The sequence below is a fragment of the Silurus meridionalis genome, chromosome 14, assembly GCF_014805685.1.
Source record: "Silurus meridionalis isolate SWU-2019-XX chromosome 14, ASM1480568v1, whole genome shotgun sequence".
NCBI lineage: Eukaryota > Metazoa > Chordata > Actinopteri > Siluriformes > Siluridae > Silurus > Silurus meridionalis.
This window is the reverse complement of record NC_060897.1, coordinates 8,568,500-8,590,201: the sequence shown is the minus strand read 5'-3', so window position 1 is coordinate 8,590,201 and position 21,702 is coordinate 8,568,500. Positions and strand designations below refer to the sequence as shown.

General features: G+C 37.6%; 1 protein-coding gene across 1 annotated transcript; it reads left to right on the top strand.

Annotated features, from left to right (window-relative positions):
* Window positions 1-1,496: 1,496 nt before the first annotated feature.
* On the top strand, window positions 1,497-19,730 carry rundc3aa (RUN domain containing 3Aa). The gene is made up of 12 exons (XM_046866386.1): window positions 1,497-1,633; window positions 2,044-2,195; window positions 12,485-12,600; window positions 12,694-12,827; window positions 12,990-13,075; window positions 13,217-13,306; window positions 13,473-13,553; window positions 17,127-17,292; window positions 17,450-17,607; window positions 18,167-18,286; window positions 18,387-18,493; window positions 18,756-19,730. The coding sequence occupies exons 1-12, from the start codon at window positions 1,631-1,633 to the stop codon at window positions 18,896-18,898; spliced, it is 1,356 nt and encodes a 451-aa protein (XP_046722342.1). The 5' UTR covers window positions 1,497-1,630; the 3' UTR covers window positions 18,899-19,730.
* The last annotated feature ends 1,972 nt before the right edge of the window (window positions 19,731-21,702 follow it).

Sequence of the window (21,702 nt, the reverse complement as noted above, 5' to 3'; positions counted from 1 at the left end):
GATTGGCTAATAAGCAGAGATGGTATTGAATACAGAAGATGTACATTCTTCTTTACACAGTTTTATCTCTAATATTTGTATTATAATAATGGAAATTAAACAAAACAACTATATATATATATATATATATATATATATATATATATATATATATATATATATATATATAAAATTAAATAGTATATCATATAATTAAGAATACTTATAAATAATAATACTAATATATAATATAATTTAATACAATTTAAAACTTATTAATAAAAAAGAAGGGCATAAATGAAGCGAAATGAAAAAAATAAATATCAACCAATCAGGTGTGTGTGACAGCAGATTAAATTTTTGGTGTGTGACGTGGTTTGGTGTTTAACCTGATATTTTGAAAAGTCAATATTATTCTAAATAATTAACCAGTTAAACGCTCTTTAAACCTTAATCTAAAGTGTCCAAAACGAGGGACTTTGTTCAAATAATAGCTCAATGTATTAAATATTAATGTATACAAATTACATTTTCATTAAGTACTTAAAACACCATTTTTTAAAAAAAAAAATCACATTGTGTGTTTTTTATACTGTGCTACTTCCTCAGCATGACTTTAGATTGATCATTTGCTGTTAAAATAACCTCCACTCTTCTGGGAAGATGATCCACTAAGTTTTGGAGTGTGCTTGTGGGGATTTGTGTTCTTTCATCCACAGTAGTGTTAGTAAAGTCAGGTACTGATGTAGGAGAGTTAAAGAGGCTTTGGGTGCAGCCAGGATTCCAATTCATCCCAAAGGCGTTCAGTAGGTTTGAGTTCAGAGCTTTATAGCAGGCCACTAAAGATCTTTCACTCCAAACCATATTTTCATGGAGCTCGCTTTGTGTACAGGGGCATTATCATGCTGGAACAGGTTTGGGTCTCGTAGTTGAATTAAAAGGAAAACGTAATGCAGTCATATTCATTGCCCCCCTGTATGTGCCCCAACTTTGTGGTAACAGTTTAGAGAAGAACCACAGATGGTTGGAAAAGTCAGTGCACCAATACATTTGTCTATATAGTGTATATAATCCTGAGATTGAGAATAGGGTAAATATTTCTTTTTTAGGTTCCAGGTTAAAGATATTTATTTAACAGTGATGAATAAATCATCCAGGCATACCTGCTTCCTCATTATCCAAATATGAAAACTATAGTGAATTACACAAAAATACAAGAATGATGGATCTGTGATCTGTGATCTTGCTGATACGTATTAATTTATTTAATACTTGTCATTGTAATACTTACAAAAAATATATTACGCACCAAAATTAAAAAAAAGAAGCTAAAAGCAAATCTTTTTTGGTGTAAATCTATACTAAATTTACACCCAATCAGCTGCTTGTTGCTAGGCAGATTATATTTGTGACGATTAGATTTGTGACGTAGTTTGATATTCAACTCAGTGTTTTGAAATGTCTGTTTCTTTGAAGCATAAAGAAGCTACAGGGCTTTGCATGAACACAAAATTTTTGTATTAGATTATGCAATTTGCAAGTGGTGATATAAATATTCATATACCAGCTGTCTATTCGAGCTCTCGGGCTGAATTCAGCACTGCGTGGCAACCCGAGTCAAATAACGGGTGGGAGAATAAAGTGCACCGTTATGGTATGTATAGGGGTATATATATGCGGGTAAATATATATATATATATATATATATATATATATATATATATATATATATATATATATATATATATATATATGTGTGTGTGTGTGTTGGGGTTTCTTTTGGATGCAATTATATGAATTATATGCATAATCCAAGGTGGTTTATTTAAAAAAAAATTATAATAATTAATATTTTGGTTATAAAATATCTCAGAAAAGGCCGAACTGGTTTGTGTTTGGGAAAGGAGAATGAGATTATATTTGATGCAGATGTGCCAGGTGTTGTCATTACTGCAGGTATGTGCATGGTTGCAGTAAATCTGAGGACAAGTTCAGAAATGTGCTGTGGTGTTTAGGGGGATAGGAGGCGTGTGAAACGTGTGTTTGGTGTGTTTTGGTCCAAAGGGAGGGGTTGGAGGCTCACGGCTCGAAGCGTTAAGGCTCCATCGGATGGAAGCGGCTTGCGTGCACACCGCGATGGCTATGGGTCTAACGTCGAAAAAAGCGTCGAACAGAAACGTGGCGGTGGAGCGCAAGAACCTCATCACTGTCTGCAGGTAAGGGTTCGGGTTCTGTGGGGTTTTTTTTCAAGCCAACATCCATGTTCGGCTCCGTGTCCTCCGCGTCGCTCTGCATCTCCATCTTCATGAGGAGCCTAAGGGGCAGTGCTGCATGAATAAGCGATTTGACTGACCGTCATTTGTGCGGCATCTGTAGCCTGCGTTATGGACACACCTGCGCTTCATAGATGTAATATGTGACTGTGTATTTATTTAATATGGCTCAGGGGTTTAAAAAATGCTATATGGTGCAATAAAGCCCATTCTCTGTGGGACTCCTGCGCTTGGAGGTTGATAGAAATCACTAAAGGAAGTGAACGCTCAAGAAATCTTGCTTAAAATGTAAATCAGTGCATACCATATTAAAGCATTCACCTTCAGCTAATCTTCTGTGCATCCATCATCGTCATCGTCATCATCATCATCATCATCATCTTACATCACATCTTTAGAAGGACCTCATGTGAGCCTGCATGATCATTACCTCATCTAACATATACTCATGACATCACACTGCATTTATTGGTCCAACCATTATCCATAAATCTGTCTGTGTGTCTGTTTGTGTTTATTTCGATGGAGATGGAGGACTGTCTCTAAGGTTCACTCTGTAATTACGTGGTTAAGATTAAGCTGACGGCGTACCAAAACACGAATCATGAAGCCTTTTTTGTTATATCAATGATTTCCATGTGGCAGAAATTATGTGTGACTGTAAAGGAAGTACTGAAGTACACAGACCACCAGCCTGCCACAATAATGTACAATAGTGTGGGACAGTCATGTGCCACCAGAAGCCACCGTTCATCTATCTTCAGTATCCCCTCGTCCTGGTCTATGGTTCGAAAGCTCTAGACCCTATCCCTGGACCCTATTCATTCATTCATTCATTCATTCATTCATTCATTCATTTATTCATTCATTCATTCACCCACTCATTCACTCTCCTGGATGTATTCTAATGATACATATTCTCTGCAACTCTGACTGGGACTAAAACACTGAACCTGAGAACAGGACTTTCTAAAGGGTTGACTTTCTGAGGGAAAAAAAAAGATTTAATGATACTGATCCTATCATGGATAAATATTTTCAGATGGTCACATGGACCTAAATCTTAATCTAACAATCCTAGCTAATTATATTGATGAACAAAAATATGGGCATCATAGTAGGTTTTGACATTCTTGTAATTGTAAAACTAAGCACTGAAAATAAGATGTGAAATCAAGACTTGTATTCTGAAATTCTGCTTCTGTTTAACTGAGAAAGCCAATGCAATTTTTGAGCAGTGATTAGCTGGTGTTTTAATGGTAAACAGGATTATTATGTATTTATATATCTTGACATTTTTAAACTGGAATAAATGTTAATCTTTTATTGATGCAGCCATTTGATGTTACAAAACCAGATTAGATTTGTCTTCCACCCACAAATTCCACCAAATTGCTAAAAAGGCACAACTTAAACAACTTGAAAAGCCATTTGAAAGTCTGTGTGCTTTCAATTAAGTATGACTTTTCATGTCACCATGTTTAGTACAATCAGGGCGGTTGGGTTTCCCTCCAAGTTTACTAGTTGTGCCTTATGGTATATATCTATATATTGAGTGGTTTTTTTTTCAGTTTTAAGGAAGAATGTGGCTTTATCATGGATATTTTCGATGCAGATCATTTGAAATATCAACGTTAGTTTTCTTGAAGATCCAGCTGATCATGGAAGAATCTGAACATGACACACCCAAGCAGCTCAAAACTTCTAATAAGCTCTTCTGATGACTGCTCTGTTATTTGCCTTTGTCTTGTGTCATTTATTCTGCTGCTAAATGTGAAATACAATGGGAAAAAAAATTTGGTCCCAATGTAAAATTATAATAGTTAATTTGAATGATATCCATGTACCAAACATTCTAATATGCTACAGTTATATAGCAGTGGTTAGGCATTTGATGTATGATTATCTGGAAGTTTTGTAGTGGAAATGTGATCTAATGGAGAATGGGATAAACTTCTAGCAAACCCAGTTTATCATCAGTTTAGCTGATGTTGAGTTGACGTTATAGGTTTGTCTTTTTGTCTTTGTTCCCACTTTGTCCATTGATACCAAGTGCAAGCATGCTGAATATATATGCAAGATATATTCCCCAAAGGATCATGTTTAGTTATATAGAAACTGTGCATAATAAGGACAAAAACAATGAAAGTGCAGTTACTGGAGTAATTGAAGACCTATAGGTGATCCTGTTTGGTTCAAGCTTTAAAAAAGTGAAACATGTTTACCTCCTTCAAAATTTGTCATTCCTTAACAAATTGCCTTCGTCCAACTTATATTACAACAAAAAAAAAGGTCCTTTTTAGTAAAAAAAAAAAAAAATTGAATTGTAGCTTTAAATTCAGTACATTCTGATCAAGACTTCATTCATAATAAAGTTTGAAAATACCCATGTAGTGTAGTTAAGTTGTGGATGAATCATCTGGGGTTCATATTTATATCCCGTGGAATTAAATGTTTGCCTGCGGGACCACACACTTGGTGATAACTGACAAATTCTTTGAATAGGTAGAGGTTTCTGCTTTTTGCTTGGATAGTTCTGGAAAGAGGACCCTTCTGAGCTTTACAGGGTCCACTAAGATAAAAAAACAAAAAACAAAGAAGTGTACTAGCTGAAGGTTAGAGCATTTTTGCTTACAGTGTGTTAGTCAGTGGTAACAAAGACTCTACAGGTGGAGCTGTACATGAGGACAACTTGAAATGCATAGTGCAAGGAGGTCCACATTTCCAAACATGTCCCTGCACAGCATATTTTTCTGTCCTATATAATATTATTTTAATTTAATAATCCTTTAAGTTTGTTCAGTGTGATCAGGGGGTGATGAATATTTCTTAGATACCCTAAGTCAGGTTTCAAACCTCTACAGCCTCTGAATTAACACTTATAAGACTCAGGGTCTAATGGTCAAATAGTCTCATGGACCATATGCTATCTTATTGATATGAAGCTATTAGTCTGTGCACCTAGGCTCTTTCTAATTAGCTGAACACACACCATGCTGTCATGGTATATAAAGGAGTAGATATTTTAGTTGCTTTGGTAAAAGCATTAACCTTACTTAATATAGCTAGATAAGCGTTCTTTGGTACTCTGTGTCTTTCAGGTATAGTATAGTTGTTTCCCAAATTTGAAAAAAGTTTGGGAAAAAAAAAAGACAGGCAAATGTCAGCAACTGTTTAATAAACAAACATTACAGTCAGAACCTTCCTTTTCAGGTATCTATTGAACACTGGTTAGACAGATAACATGCTAACACAGCAAGAGAGAGAGAGAGAGAGAGAGAGAGAGAGAGAGAGAGAGAGAGGGGCTGGGGGTGGTCTTCAATAATGGAATTTCAGAAAACACAAAGACAGTTTTCATTGACAAAGACAGTGGTCATTTTTCCTCCAGAACCCTCACTCGACCACATGAAGACCAATATCATTTCAGACATTTAAAGACAAGCTACACAAGACAAGGACTTGAATAGAACTATAAAAAAAAATAAAAAGGTTAAACCCTGAAATTGAGTTAATAGTTGATAGAATAGACATCGCAACAGTAAATGACTATTACATTTTAGGGTAGCTATATAAATTAGTTTCTAAGGACTTAAAATGTGATATATCTAAAACCTACTGTGTTTCTCGGTCTGGATTTCAGCTTGGTTGTCCATGTCCCTTAATTCTAAGGTGCTGTGTTCTGAATTGAAATGCCTATTCATTTGTATTGATCAAAAGGTTGCTCATTTTGGGGAGGTTCCTCTGATATCAGAAATCAGCAGTGGATTAATGCCTCAAAAGTCGATTTTATTGTCCTCTAGGGAGCAGCATGATACTGCTATCTAGAGAACCAACTAGTTACAATCCTGCACTACTTGTCTTCCACAATTTTTATGCTTTCCCTGTTCACCCATGTCAACGTAAAGCTCTTTTTTAGCTGACTAGCTGAATCAGATGTATTGGGATCAGGGAAAACTCAAAAATGTGAAAGACAAGGAGTTTTCCAAAGACCACGATTGCGAGGCTGTGTTTTATAGGATGGCAACTTTAGAATAGTCCAATCATTCTGTATCTGGGACAAGTTTCTTAGCACCACTATCTGAACAGGCTTGACTACACATGACAGCCCATTTGACTTTAAAAACACAGTTGGTTTTACAGTAAGACTCAGCTTGTTCTAATCCAACCTGTTTCATATGTGGTGGATCAGCATTAATGTCTAAAGCATTAGTTATGATGTAGTTTTTTTACCTTTTCACCTTTCACACATTTCACAGACACAATCCACACTACACACAGTTTTACATAGTAACACAGTTCACAATTACCTTTTTTTTCAAAATGAAACAAGTATTTTTAGGGTATTTCGTCTGTATCTGTGCTTTACAGCACATTCTACAGAGGTGCATACGTCTGGTACGGACATTAAGGTACTGCTAACTGGGATCAGTTTTTGGCTTTCATTTCCCAAAGTTATATAGAGTGTGAGGGTGCTGATCCTGTCTCAGCATGTGTGGCTGTTTACACATTGGCTTATTATGGTCTAGATTTATAAGATAGGAATACAGTAATATAAAACACAACATAAGGACAGTAAGACAGAAGTAAATTGTATCATCATCGTCAAAGGGTGATGAAGGGAGGGGGGTTTGCATTTGCATGGGGCATGATGACTTCTGTTCCAGGTCAAAGTTGAGAGGTCAGAGTTCCAGCAGGTCTGAAGAAAGTCTCTGTTTAAGGTAAGTCTCCACATGTTTGAGGGCTGAATGCAAATTTCGATGACATGATTTCAGCGAAAATGTAAAGCAAACATTTTAATGAGCATAAAATAAGTCTCTTCCCTGAATTCACTGATTCCTGGAGATGCAAATAAAGAGTATAAGTTCAGGGAACAACGGCCCTTTTTAAAACATTGTGTAAAGATGCGTAAAAGGACAAAGGCTGTTGTGGAAACTAGGCAGAATTGCAGACTGTCGAATAGAAGGAAAAGCAATAATTTGTTTCGTATAGAAGGCTAATTCTCGTGGCAGATGCTTAGGGAAGTTGATGGTGGCAGCATGTTCAACCTAAGAAAAAATACAATTTTAACATTAATATATTTTTTTAAATTCATTTCTTGTTGCTTTCTTGAGTTCATTCTCTCATCGTCAGGGTGATAAGGAAAGCTTAAAAGAAAGAAATGAACAAAAGGTATAAAACATGAGGTAACGCTGTATTTTAAGGTGAGCCACTTGTTATCTGGAGTGCCCTTTAGAGAAAGAAAAGGCACTTCAGTGCTGTGACTTTTTTCCTGCTCCTGCTCTTCTGCTCTTCTCACTTTTATTTTAGAAAAGACTTATCAGGCAAGATTTATTATAATACACATTTCAGTCTCACTTTAATCATTGCAGAATGAATTTAAGTTTGTGATTATGTAAATACAGTAACTATAATAGCAATATAGGCTAGGCCAAACAAAGGAAATAACACTGTAGTATAGAGTGGATCAAAAGACATTTTTTGTGTAAAGATTCAATGCTCTCAGTCTCTGTACTTACATTTACATTTATATTTACCATAACTGCTTGCTTTCCTATATATATGAACCATTCATCAATCCTTTATGGACTCATTACGAGGTCCACTGTCCAATCTTGGCATTTGCCAACCCTCAGACTTTACATACATTTACCATTTAATTAACACATGCTATAGACATTTTACTTCATCATATGTGATGCAAAACTGAATATTGGATGTTATGGGCTTAATTATGAAAAAAAAAAAATCAACTGAATTTAGATTACTATAAATCTCTGATTTGGTGTGGTTTTGTCAAGTAATGCCAAAGGTTTTTTGAGAAAAGTTTTAAATGTTGATCTTAGGTTTGCTGTTGAGCTTCAAGAATGATGGCACTCCAAAAAGTCAGCTGATCCTGCAAGTACTGGGGAAGAGAGGCACATAGAGAGATGGGGACAGGGAGGGGAGGAAAAAAGAAACGTGTTAGAAATATCAATTGAGTAATAGATAGCAGAAGAACATGTGATGGGTGATGAGATGATTGCAATGGAGGAGAGAAAAATTAGGAGTTATAGTGAGCTATTGGAGAAAAAGAGAATGTGGAATAGAAACATACAGGCAGTATGTCTAGACTGAGAATCATCACTTTTGTACTATTACAGCAAACATGTCGAAGACAGTTTAAAGTGCATTCAACTGCCATAAACTGCCTTTCTGAGGGACTTTTTTAAAGGGGCACAGCATGGCTTTCCCTTTGGCATGCTACCATGGTGGGGGTGAGCAAAGGCACAAAAGCCATTTGTTGTGGCTGTACATTTGTTTGTCAGTGTCAAATCGTACCAAGAGCATCTTGCTGCTATTCACCAATTAGCATTTGAGGCATGCAAGTTTTTTCTTCAGCTAGCTTGTCTTCTGGAAGACAATGATTTAGCCATGCACTTGCCCACACTTGTTTGAAGCCCTACATATTTACGCCTTCTTGATTTACATGCATTTATATGCGAATAATGATATTCATGCTTTGATAAACCTTGTCATCACTGCAGATGACTACACAATATGCAACATATCACTGGTTTCTAAACAACTATTACCAAGTAGAAACTTGCAATTATGATGCCTCTTTTCAGAATTTAATTTTAGTTTAATTTACAGTTCTATTGTTCCTTCTTATTTAAGGAACAAATGTTTGCTTTTACTAATATATTTGTGCCTTTGGTTTGTTCTTTGTCCAAAACTCTGATTATGCCAGGTTTCCACTCAAACACCATATATGATACTTTATAGTCCCCCATATCCCCTGACACTTGATTCATTTGGTTTATTGAGATCATATTTGGTCATTACTGTAAGCCAAAAGAGCATCTGAACACCAGAAAACTGCAAGCAGCATAGTTAAATATTGCATATCATTTGCTCCAAACAGGTTGAAGAACATAACAGGTTATACTGGAACCCACTAGCATCTTGACTCACTAACCTGCATCTTTGACTTAATCCAAAGCAGTTGCTGGAACAGAAGAAACCTTGATGTCAAATTCAATCCCAAAGTTTCTGGGTGTTGTAAAAACAAAAACAAAACAAAAAAACGCCTGATGCCCAAAGTAACCCCCTCAGAATTCCGTTGTGATGATGCTTTGGCTTCAGTTCTCTTTGATATTTTCTGTATTTAATACACTGTAGAAAACTTCGCTTCACTTTCCTGGCACCCCACACCCTCCCCACACACCCTTGACCAATAAATTTGGCTCCAATCACTGTTAAAGGGTCTTCCTTTTGGGCAAGAATGCCTTTCGGAAGGATGTGGTCTTGGTGCCTCTGCTGAAAGAAGCACTCCCCAGGGAGATCTTGGTCTTGCCACTAGTAATGGTTGAGGAGCCCAGGGAAGTGGTGCTCTTTCCACGCGAGATTGAGCTGTTGCCCATCAAAATCTTGCTTCTCTCCCTCTTGATGGATGTGTTTCCCAGGTTGAGGGCTGTCCTGCCCTCTGTGAAGCTGGTGTTACCCATAGTGGAGGAGAAGCAATTCGTGGCAGAGGAGGAGAAGCAGGGGATCTCCTCCCACAGCAGCCAGTCTGGGAAACGTTAAGCACGCTGGTGTTAAATCTTGTTTCTTCACCCTGGAGAAGGTTTTTTGCTTCTTTGGTTTCACAGGATGAAGATGTAATGGCTCATCACATATCCTTGTAGCAGCACACTCGCACAGACAATGCCTGGCAGGGTGTGACGGATCCACGCAGCAAGTGCTGGGATGGGACCAGAATGCTAAGCGCATTCGGTACAACCCCCATGGAGCAGCAAAAAGCCGTTGTTGAGAAGGACGGCGTGGGCTCCAGAAGGCCACATACCTCCCCTGTATGAAGTGAATGGATAAAACTGCTGTAGGAGGCCGCAGCCGTATCTGGGGGGCCAGTAGGACAGTGGATTCCATTGTACCGCTGGCAATGCGAGGCCGTGGACCAAACTAAAGGACACATTGTTGAGAGATACAATCGATGATGACATCACTAAGCATCCTTGGCATTGTTTTGTGGTAGAACTGTTCCCTAATGTTGTCTCTGGTATTACTGTACATGGGTACAACTTGTGGAACAGGTATGAAAATTTGCCTATAAATAGTCTATGGTTTGTCTTTCGATTGACAACTAGCAGAAAGAACAACTTTTGAGTGACCGATCTGATAGATTTAAAAACATTGTTTAAAACACAATCACATTTTGGTGTTTTCAAGTCTTCAGTCTTGGGTTTTTTTTTTTGTTTTCACAAAAGTAAGCTCCTTAGAGAGAGCTGTAGTCTTCTGATACAGGGATTTCTAATAAGTGATTCCCTCTACTGAGGAGAAAAAAGGAAGAAACAAAGTTTTCAGCTATTTTAAAGTACAATTTATTAAAGGTTACTCTAGCTGAATTTAACATTAGTTTGTTTACATGAACATAGCAGATGTTGCGATATATGAATAGTATCAAATGCTTTCTGTGTTGATTAAGTCTTTTTGCTATTGTCATATAGAAGACAGTCTCTTAAAACAGAATGTTGCATTATTGGTTCTCGTCAGACACATGACTTCTTTCGTGTACACACATTACACCACACCAGCTGTTTCCTACTGGAATCCTGCCAGCCCACCAAGCATTCAAACACTTGCTTCAAACACACTTTACACTCATGACCTTAGAATCAGTTTTTTTTTTTTGATGATTCCCATTATCACATAAAATGAATGTTTTCTTTAAATCAGTTCAGACTTTTCAACCATATTCCACCTCAGGAACAAACATTTCATACAAGACTTCAACCTGATTTAAGATTCAATAACAACTTATTCTATACCATCTGATCAGACAGGCAATACACTTGCTCTCACATATCAACTAACTTGCGTGAACGTTCTTTTATTCCGAAGTCTTATTTGGAAAATGTGTTTCAGTCAAAGATGTAAATCCCAGTAGACGTTCCATTGAGTTTCTTTGCCTCTTTTGAGGTATGTTTTTACTACAGTTACAGACTTCTTTCCTCGACTTAAAGTGGCCTTGCTTAAGGAACTAGTGGTCTCCCCATGTGTAATTGTGGTTGTACCCACCGTAAATGCTGTCTCTCCCCTCTTCAAATTGGTCTTGCTTCTCGAGACAGCAGTTCGTCCCCATGAGATGGCGTTCTTGCTTCTCAGCAGTTTCATCTTCCCTTTTATGAAGGAAGTTTTTCTCAACAAAATGGATGCCTTTTCTCCTGATTTGTTTCCAGTTGCTCCTTCCTGAATTTCTGTTGCTTCACTGTCCTTAACTGTCCCCCTTGCTTTTGAAAACTTGCTCTTCATTACAGCAGTTGTGGAGCTTTTTGCCATTTAAGTGGTTCGGCGTTTGGACATCAGAGCCTTTCCAAAAGAGGTTGTGGTTTTGCCTCTGCTGAAGCTTGCTCTGCCTAAGGAGATGGTAGTCTTGCCTCGTGTGATGGTGGAGTCCCCCATGGAGGTAGTGGTCACACCGCGGGTGATCGTAGACTTGCCCATGGTGATGGAGGTTTTGCCACGTGCTATAGAGGAACCACCCAAAGACAGGGCTGTCTTGCCTTCGGTGATGCTGGTGTTCCCCATGAAGACATGAATTGTGCTGGTTTCAGAGATGCTGCCAGCCCTGCCTCAGTCTCTCTCTTTCTTCTCCACTTTGGTTGTGTAGGAGTGGATTAGTGCAGTCTCTGCATGCCAGAACCCTACAGGTTTTCCTGTGGTATAAAACCTTGTGAGACTGAGGAGATCCAGAGCTGCTGTGCTCCTGCTGAAGGCAGCAATAAATAGATCAGGCCATCGCTTTTTCAATGAGTGGGTGGAGAGATGTAGAGTGTGTGGGTGTTTGTTTAGGGTATTCTGTCACTTTCAGACCGTGAAGCTGATCTTATAAAGAAAGGAAAAAAAACAGGCAACTGGACAAAGGTCCTCATGCCAACAATAGCAATGCATGATTGGGTAGGGCTACAAGGACTCTGATTGTGATCGCTATCCTGCTAATATAGGCAGGCCATTTGAAGAGGTGCATTGTTTAGTACACAGGACAATTAAGGGTGACCTCAGTTGCCTGCCATGGCACCATTCCCAAAGCTCCTAGTCCTTCAGTTAGATTGGAGAACTGAAGCCTATGTGTGTGTGTCAACACAATTCTACAGCATCTCTTTGTGTAGCATTTCTCTGTGTATCTATTCAATGTAATGTGCAGTAATACAATATTTTACACATTTTCCTCTTTCTCTTCCTGTTTAATTTAGGTTTTCTGTAAAGACTCTATTGGAGAAGTATACAGCTGAGCCCATTGATGACTCATCGGAAGAGTTTGTTAACTTTGCTGCAATCTTGGAGCACATACTCAGCCACCGCTTCAAAGGTGAACATCTGCTGTCTTTTGGTTGCCAAAGTGAGTGTTTGTTTGTTTTTTGTTTTTCTTAAAAATCATGAAAAAAATTGTTTGTTTGATTAGGTCCAGGTGGTTGGTTCAGCTCAGATGGACAGAGGAGTTTCTGGGATTATGTTCGCCTGGCCTGTGGTAAAGTTCACAACAACTGCATCAGTAGCATCGAGAACATTGAAAACATCAGCACGTCTCGAGCTAAGGCAAGAGTCTTATGCTAAAATACCTATCCTTAAATGATTGTTGGTTCTTCAAGGGCTTTGAGGCCCAAAAAAGAAAAATAACCATTGTATAATTGAGTACTAAATGTACAGTGGAGCCACTTTTTTATTTATCCTCAATAATCCTTTTGATTACTTCTGTAGGGCCGGGCATGGATTCGGATGGCCCTCATGGAGAAGCGTTTGTCAGAATATGTTGCCACGGCTTTAAGAGATACTCGGACCACAAGGTTAGATTTTCCAAAACTTACTCTATATGAAAAATGTATATTCGAATGATATATAGATTTATGGCTAGTACATTATTTTGGAACTTTGGCTATGTTAACAAGCTATGAGTGTTTAACAAATACATTACTTTGTTTGTGCAGGAAGTTTTATGATGATGGTGCCATCATGCTGAGAGAGGAAGCTACAGTTCTCACAGGGATGCTGATTGGACTTAGTGCTATTGACTTTAGGTGAAAATCAATCTATAATTTCCTTTGCGATCATGCCTTTCTGCATTACCATTCACTATAATACACGTTAAAATGCTTTTAAATCATTCTAAAATTGTTTCAGAGACTAGTATGGAGTATTTTACATGTTCTGTTAATATATACTCCATGTGTCACTCCATTTCAGTTTCTGTTTAAAAGGAGAGGTATTGGATGGGAAGACACCTGCTGTGATTGATTACACACCATACCTGAAATTTACCCAGAGGTGAGAAAACTGTCAGATTTTATTATTCTGAGTGTAGTGAAACGGGTGTGCAAGCTTATGCAAGTGGTATCAAAAAGTTATAAGACTAGCGTGCCATAGACCCCTTCTCTTTCGAACAGTACCCGTACACCCATGTTTCATCATCAGCAATGATCCTTCACATGAAGGATGTGTTGTCCACAGCACGCTGATGGAGTTCTTGGCAGACTTTGATGTGGTGTTCCTTCCTCGGTTAGCAGAGTAGGGACGAACTTGATGTCTTATATATTGCCCTATTGTTGCTAGCTAGGAAATATTTAAAAACCGTTATTATAAACTATAAGAGCAGTTCTCACTACAAAACATCCTAAAAACGTATTAGTTTGGCTTATAAAGACTAACACAGTAAGTCACACTGTGGATCATTTGGACAACCTGGACCTTCTTTTCTAATACTGTGTGAATCAGCAAGACCTGGTATGCAGAAGTACCTTCCAGCACTTGATATCGTTCATTAATAGGTGAAAACACAGGCCTTAATGATATTATGTAACTTAGAGTAGAGAAAATGTACCTTGGGGTAAATGAGTGTCTGCAGATCCACTGTGGGAAAAATCTATAAAAAATATTTTTATTTTGAACATAAATAAGTCGCACCTGTCTATAAGCCGCAGGTGTCTACACTGAAACTAATGAACTTCACACAGGCTTTAATGAAAGACACATTACACACGGTGTAACGGGTGAAATATGTTGCGCTTTCTTTAGGAGCATAGCGGCATTTTGGGAATAGCCTGGCACTGCATTCTTCCGGTATTACTGCATGTGTGCAAGACCGAGGATTATGTCCTTATTATTTTCTAATGCTCATTTCTAAGTTTCTTTGACTAACCGGTAACGCTGTTGCCAAGAAATATAAAAAAGCAGGAGTTTTGGAAACCTGTCTGTGCTTATATGATTTCTGTTGCAACTGGAGTTAGTGAGCTCTCCCTTCACTCAGACTCAACGCGTTACAGCGGCTTGTATCTAAACAGTAGCCGACCAAGAAAGTCATTGTTCACTGTCTTCCTCCTTCCTTTCACAACTATTTCTCTCGGAAGTTTATTTTGGCATCGTCGTGCGTTTAAAAAAAACTTTTTTCTCCCGAAGCTGTGTAGCTCAGAACACAGGTGAGGTGCGTTTTTTCGTTTACGTTCGGAAATTTAATTGGTCTAATGTTATGGGGTTCAGTTTTTTGGCTTGAAGTTTGTGAAACCGGGAAAAACCCAGGAAAAATTCATAAATAAGCCGCTTCGTTGTTTAAGCCACGGGGTTCAAAGCGTGGGAAAAAAAGGAGCGGCTTTTAGTCCGAAAATTACGGTAGCTCTAAATGCAGATTGGTTTGAAGATTCAAAATGTCATTATGATCTTGTTAAATACCTAACTGAAAATGTTCTGAGACACAAATTTAAAAACATCTTTCTCTTAAATGTTCTTGATTGGCTGAGACCATGTCACATGGCCCACTTTTATCCAATAATTAATAAATTAATTTGTACTTTTGAAATAATCACTTTTATTTATTATTTTATTATTATTATTATTATTATTATTATTATTATTATTATTGTTATTTTTATTATTATTATTATTATTATAGACAAATAGACAGACAGATGGATAGATACAATATATAGACAAAATCTTGTGGACACCGGACCACAAAATGTGTATGTACTTTTTTAACATCACATTTCACATTTGGTCCCAATTTGCTGTTATAATAACTTTCACTATTTGGGGATTTTGGAGTGTGCTTGTGGGGATTTGTGCTCATTTAGCAACAAAGGGTGTTAGATAAGTCAAGTACTCATGTAGAGTGAGGAGGCCTGGGGTTCAATCAGCGTCCACAAAAAATAGAAATAAATTAATATAAGTTTTTGTTTGTTTAGTTTAGTTTTGTTTTTTCACCGCTCCTTCGATCGGTTGCATCAATTATTATATCATGTAACGGTTAATGATCCTGGTCGGGACTCTAAAAATTCCCTCACTCATACACTAAAAAAAGGAGGGGTGGGGATGACAAGACATGGAGTGACGTCACATCAGTGAGGATAGTATAAGCTAATGCTTTTAATGAAATAGGCTAATAACTGTATATCACAGTTTTTTGTATATCAGAGGTTATGCTGTTGTCTGCTCTGTTCTGAGGCATAGAGCAACAAAATGTATTTTAGCTGCACAAGATTATAATTTATAGTATGTAGTTTTTCATAATGTGTGTAGCAACAAAACAAATATAACCTAACTAGTCTAGTTGGATTGTAGTTGAACTAACACTTATTGATTTTGGTCATCTTTAGTTAAGGTAATGTCATACAGGGTTTTCTGTGATTGTACTAAATACGTCCTGAACTGAGTTCAGGGCTCCAGTGCAGCTTAAATGCTAATTTACAACAGATATATTATAAGGATCTAGATGTTGTATGTATCTTATGGCTACAAATAGTCTAAAAGTTGTATGGTTCTGAGAGTTTGAGAGAGAATACTGCATGTTATAACTTATCTAGTGACAGTGGCTGAAGCATAGAAAAGCTTTTCAAAGCTGAAACTGATCAATGGGGGAGACGTGGGTCATAGCGTGTTCACCCATGGCCTTATTCAAAATAGAACCACCATTGCGGTTGGTGGTATCTACTTAGCACCAACATAGAGTTCAGCATCAGTTTAACATTAAGCAGAACATTTTAAGAGAAATAAATGATGGCAGAAACTCTAACTTAAAAACTAACTCTAACTAATGAGACTCTAACTTGGTTTCCTGATGATTTACACCATTTATAACACCATAATAACTGCAAAACCTTTACAAGAATACTTTGTCTTCATGCTCTATGTTGAGTTTGATTTCACTAATAATAAACATACATTTGCATAAAGCATCAATATTTGTCCATAAACATGTTGATAAGAGCATTAAAAAGCATTCATTTAAGGTGCATTTAGAACAGATTGAAATGTTGCAATTAATCGTGAGTTAACTCGTGACAATCATGCGATTAATCACGATTAAATGTATATGATGTGAGGTCCAGTTACCAGCATGACACTAAAACAGTTAGTAGTAAAGATTACTTTTTACTTAAGAACATGTCAGAGCCCAAACTTCTTTAATTTAACTTGATTAAAAAGTATAGTCAGTACTTCAACTTTTACCAGACTATTTAAAAACATGAGTATCTGTACTTCTACTTAAGTGAAGGATGTGTGTACTTTTGCCACCTCCGATGGCTGGAGAAGTCAGGTGTCCCAATACTTTTGTCCATACAGTGTAAAAGGATAGATCTTTCAAAAGATGCAAATAGAAGCACGATGCAAATATACAGTAAATAAATAAATAGCAAATCAATGCGCAGTGGATATATGATATGCAGTAGCTATTAAGCAAATACTAGTATGAACTGCATATAATATATAGTATATAAATACCTTTTTTCTTTTTTCAAATACATTTTCTAGTTGCATTGAAATAGTTTGTTCTGTATTCACGCTGATACCTTTGCTAAGGTTGTGCTATAGCTCTGATTGCCATAGTGATGATGTTGCTCTCTGTAGTTATGACTACCTGAGTGACGAGGAGGACCGACGCAGCGTGGACAGCAGTGCGAGTGAAGACAGCGTGGCTGAGCATCCCTACATCCCTCTCGTCACTGATGAGGAAAGCTGGAGCGCCAGGTGTCGCAAGATGGAGCAGAGGTTCAAGATTGTCTACGCCCAGAAGGTGAAGGTTTAATTATGCAGGATTGATCTAGAATGTATTTGGGGTAGCATCAATGCTTTGAAATAGATTGGTCATGTGACTTATTGATTGCTATACACTAGTATATGACCTACTGTATATGATAATATAGAAATTTGTATTGTGGCTATTTTTATAGGGTTATCTGGAAGAATTGGTGCGACTGCGAGAGTCACAGCTGAAGAATGTAGAGACAGAGAATAAGAGACTGAATGCGAAACTGGAGGATTTGCAAATGCAGAGCCAACAGGAGAAGAAAGAGCTTGAGGCTATCATTCTGGAGCTACAAGCACAACTGTACATAGAGACACATATGCAATATACTTACAGTTGAGTGCAAAAATGTGCATCCTTGTGTGTTTCTTTTTTCTTGGTTGGGAAAAAAAAAAACACTTAAATATAATTAAAAATTAAAGGTTTATCCTGCAGCAAGGCAACAGTGGACCATGATGATGATGAACTAAAATCATCATCATGACCTTCTTGGTTTGCAGGCCTGATTTGACTGGAAGAGTTCCAACAAAAATGTCAACAAAAAATATGGGGCAAATGTTACAACTGAGAAAGGCAACATGCCACACGTACCAAACGTCTTGCTATAAATTACATTTCATCGCCCTAAGGGTGTACATACATTTGCACTCGGCTGTACTATACAGATGCGCACACACAGATCTCATACAGAAACGCCTCCAGTGGCGTAAAATTAAAAAACAAATGCACCACTGCTTACTGACGAATGGAATTTTATGCATGCCAACTCCTACCTCCTCAGTCATATGATCCTCTTCTCTTTCTGTCCCTTTTTTGTCTGTATTATTTTCTTTCGTTCTATTTGGTGTTGTACGTCTTGAAGGACTGGTGTTATTCCATGCGAACCGGCCCATTTGTCAAAAGACCTCTCAGTCTCCTTGGTTAACCAGTGGCCGTCTACACGAGCTACAAACAACCAACGGGACGTAAAGTTATTCCGTCGGTGAGTGTATAACTGGGTATTGGGCTAATGTGAATGCAATCAAGTTATGTATTTATGAGATATATGTTGTGCTTTCTGTCCTCAAATTGCCATTGTTTAGGAGAAGTTTTCACAGTTTGAGCCTCTCTGGTGAAGCCAGTCTAAACTCAAAAGAGTCTCTAAAGACAGATGGGAAACATAATGGTGACACTGAATGGTGCGCTGGAGGTAAACACAAGAAAACAGAGTCTCTCTCTCTCTCTCTCTCTCTCTCTCTCTCTCTCTCTCTCTCTATATATATATATATATATATATATATATATATATATATATATATATATATATATATAAAATGATGACCTAACAGACAAATCTTAGAGGACCTGCGAGTGGGTGACACACTGCAGGTCTGCCAATTCCACTGTGGGAGAAGAATCCTGGTTTCTTGCATGTGATTATGCTTGTTTTTTTTCTTTTTTTCTCCTCCTAGTGAAAGACACTACTCCGTCTATGCTGGGCCTGTGTGGGTCTCTGGCCTCTTCGCCAAGCTGCAAGTCTCTAGCCAGTCTTAAATCCAGTGAATATTTGGTGAACATCAGCGCCGAGCCCAGCCCCGCCCTCTCCCCCAGCTAGGGCACATAGAAGTTCTTCTTCACCAGTGACGAAAAAACATAAAACACCATGTTCCCCTTTTTCTCTTTCCTTCTGTCTAGGATTCATCATTTCTGCCTTCCACCACTGTGTATCCTCATTTATTCATATTCTTAAATATGCTCATAAATAAAAGAATAGTCTAATGGTTCTGGAAAGGAATGTCTTTCTCTGTTTGTAGCTTTCTTACTGAGAAAGTGTTGAAGCCCGGCATGAACCACCTCTATCCCCAATTTCAGATTAACGCCATGTAATCATCGTATTCCTCAAATGAACCGCTCGCCTTCATTACATGATGAGAGAGAATGACTTTGTGCTCATCTGCATGAGATCAGCCCTCCACCCAGAACGATTTTACATGTAGTCACTGATGTGCTTGTGCCCCTTATGCCTGACGTTGTGTGTATGTGGAGGTAGCAGCAAATCTGTGGTTATTTCATGTTTATAAAGCTTTGACTGGCTCGAGGAATTGTGCTGCTTTGTTTATACATATGATATATTTTGTTATGTAGTGCTAGTGCTTTTTGTCCATCAGTAAAATGGCCCTCGTTTTCATTCTAATTCGATTCCTGATTTATTTTCCCCCCTGCCTAATTATTATTCTTTTTTTCTTTTTTTTTTCTTTTTTTTTTTTTTACAACTTACTCTTCTGCCTTTTCTGCTTTTACTGAGAGGAGATCATATGAAGTGACAGCATCAGGAATCTCCAGGAATCTGTTCAGTTTTTCAGGAATAAAGCTCAGACTATGACTTTGTGAACAGGAAGTGTTCATTATGTATTTTAAAGAATAAAAATTATAGATGAATATGAAAACTGTCTGGAGTGTTTTTGTGTATTGCAATTTTCCTAATTAGATTAATACAGTGTAAAAAAAAAAATAATAAATAAATAAATAAATAAAAAACAAGGATCAAGTTAAATATAAATGCAAAACAAAGTGTGCTGCCAATTCCCACACCCATTTTTTTTTTCTGTTGACTCAAGAGGACCTCTAGTGGACAAAACCTGTTATGTCTTACTCCTGGGATTTCCATTTTAGGTATGATAACAGGAGAAGGCTTATTTGGAGACTACATTTAATATGTTATGCAAGTCTTGGATAAATCATAAGCAGTTTTTAAAGATGCATTTGTACACTTTAAGAGGTTTAGGCACAAAGGCAGGCATCCACAACTATGTGTAGAATGCAGTCTACCACATGTTAAATCATGTTTTCCAGATATCTGGGCTAAATTTGGATTTACTGGGCACACCTTGTAGAATGGCTGATAATAAATGTGTGGCAAATATTTAATATCAATCAGTAGCATTATATCCTGTATATGGTCTCCAATGGCATAATGAGAATGATGGGGAAGAAATTAAACCTAAAAACACATTGGTAGCTGCGTTCTAAATTTGATTGAAATGTCTAGTCCGTCATACCCTACATAATCCATGCTGTATTTCATCTAAATATTAAAAAAAAAAAGGTCAAGCTTTAACCATGTCCATTTAAATGCCTTTGTGTCATGAGTACATTTACATAAACAATGTGTGCACAGTCTAGCTGAAGTCATTTTGAAGGGTATTTTACATATGCCTTTTCAGTCACTGTTGGTGATGTGTTACAGATGTGCCAGCAATATGGGTTACAATCCTTGGGGCATTCCACTGCAATAATGGTCACTGATATTTTGGGCTAGAATAAATCAGCAACAACCTTACATCTTTGTACCATTCTGAGCATTTTTCATAGGATCATTACTGTGTGTTGAGCTCTTTTTAATAAAATCTAAATAATGTGTTTTAAAACGTATTAAAAACATGGTTCTGACATGGATGTCTAAAATAAACTTTAAACTTAATATTATTATTACGTATCTCTGACAGATAGTGTTGCTCAGTCTTGCTAGTTTGCCTTTTATACCAATTGTCCTGGGGTAAACCAAATTTATTTACTTAACATGTGGTTATGAGGTGACTGACACATTGTCCACTGCAATTGATGTACTACAGTCAGTAACTGGTACATTTGGTAATAGTAGCCTCCCAAATAAAGCAAAAGAACACAGAGAGAAAGGTAATAAAACCCCAATACTTTATCCTGATCTTTTTGTAATCCATCTGCTACACCACCGCACAACACCAGAATTTATCCACAGTCTTCACCTGAATAATGTTAAGCAATAAATACATTATTAATGCTGTTTGCACTTCTGTCATTTGCTTAATTTTTTGCCTTATACCTCATTTTCTACTTGCTTTTTCACATTTAGCTTTATAGACATTATGTGATCTTTGTATCCTGTTGGTCACTGGATATTTTTTCAACCTAATTTCTCTGCACAATGCTCTATATTTACACACTGTGTCATTTGCACTGAGCAGATCATTACTCATTACCTCATACCTGCATATGCATATTTATCTTCCTTGCCTGTACCTGTTAGGGGTCCCTACAGCGGATCATCCATCACCATGCCAAGCCTGTCCTTTACATCTGCCTCTTTCAAACCAACTAAAACATTCCTGGTGGCTCTCTCCATAGCATTCTCCTACTGATATACCCCATGTCCCTCCTCTGCACATGTCCAAACCATCTCAGTCTCGCTTCCCTCACGTTGTGCTGTCCCTCTATTAAACTAATTTCTAAAGCTGTCCATCCACGTTACTCCCAACGAAAGCCTCAACATCAGCACTGTTTTCTTCACTTCTCTAACACACTCTCCATTACTTTGCACTGTTGACCCAGGTACCTGAGCTCCTCCACCTTCTCCACCTCTTCTCCCTGCAGCCACACCAC

Coding starts and splice junctions, on each gene's coding strand:
- rundc3aa (XM_046866386.1), top strand. Junction 12,601..12,693: donor ACTCAGCCACCGCTTCAAAG/GTGAACATCTGC, acceptor TTGTTTGATTAG/GTCCAGGTGGTTGGTTCAGC. Junction 17,293..17,449: donor AGATTGTCTACGCCCAGAAG/GTGAAGGTTTAA, acceptor CTATTTTTATAG/GGTTATCTGGAAGAATTGGT.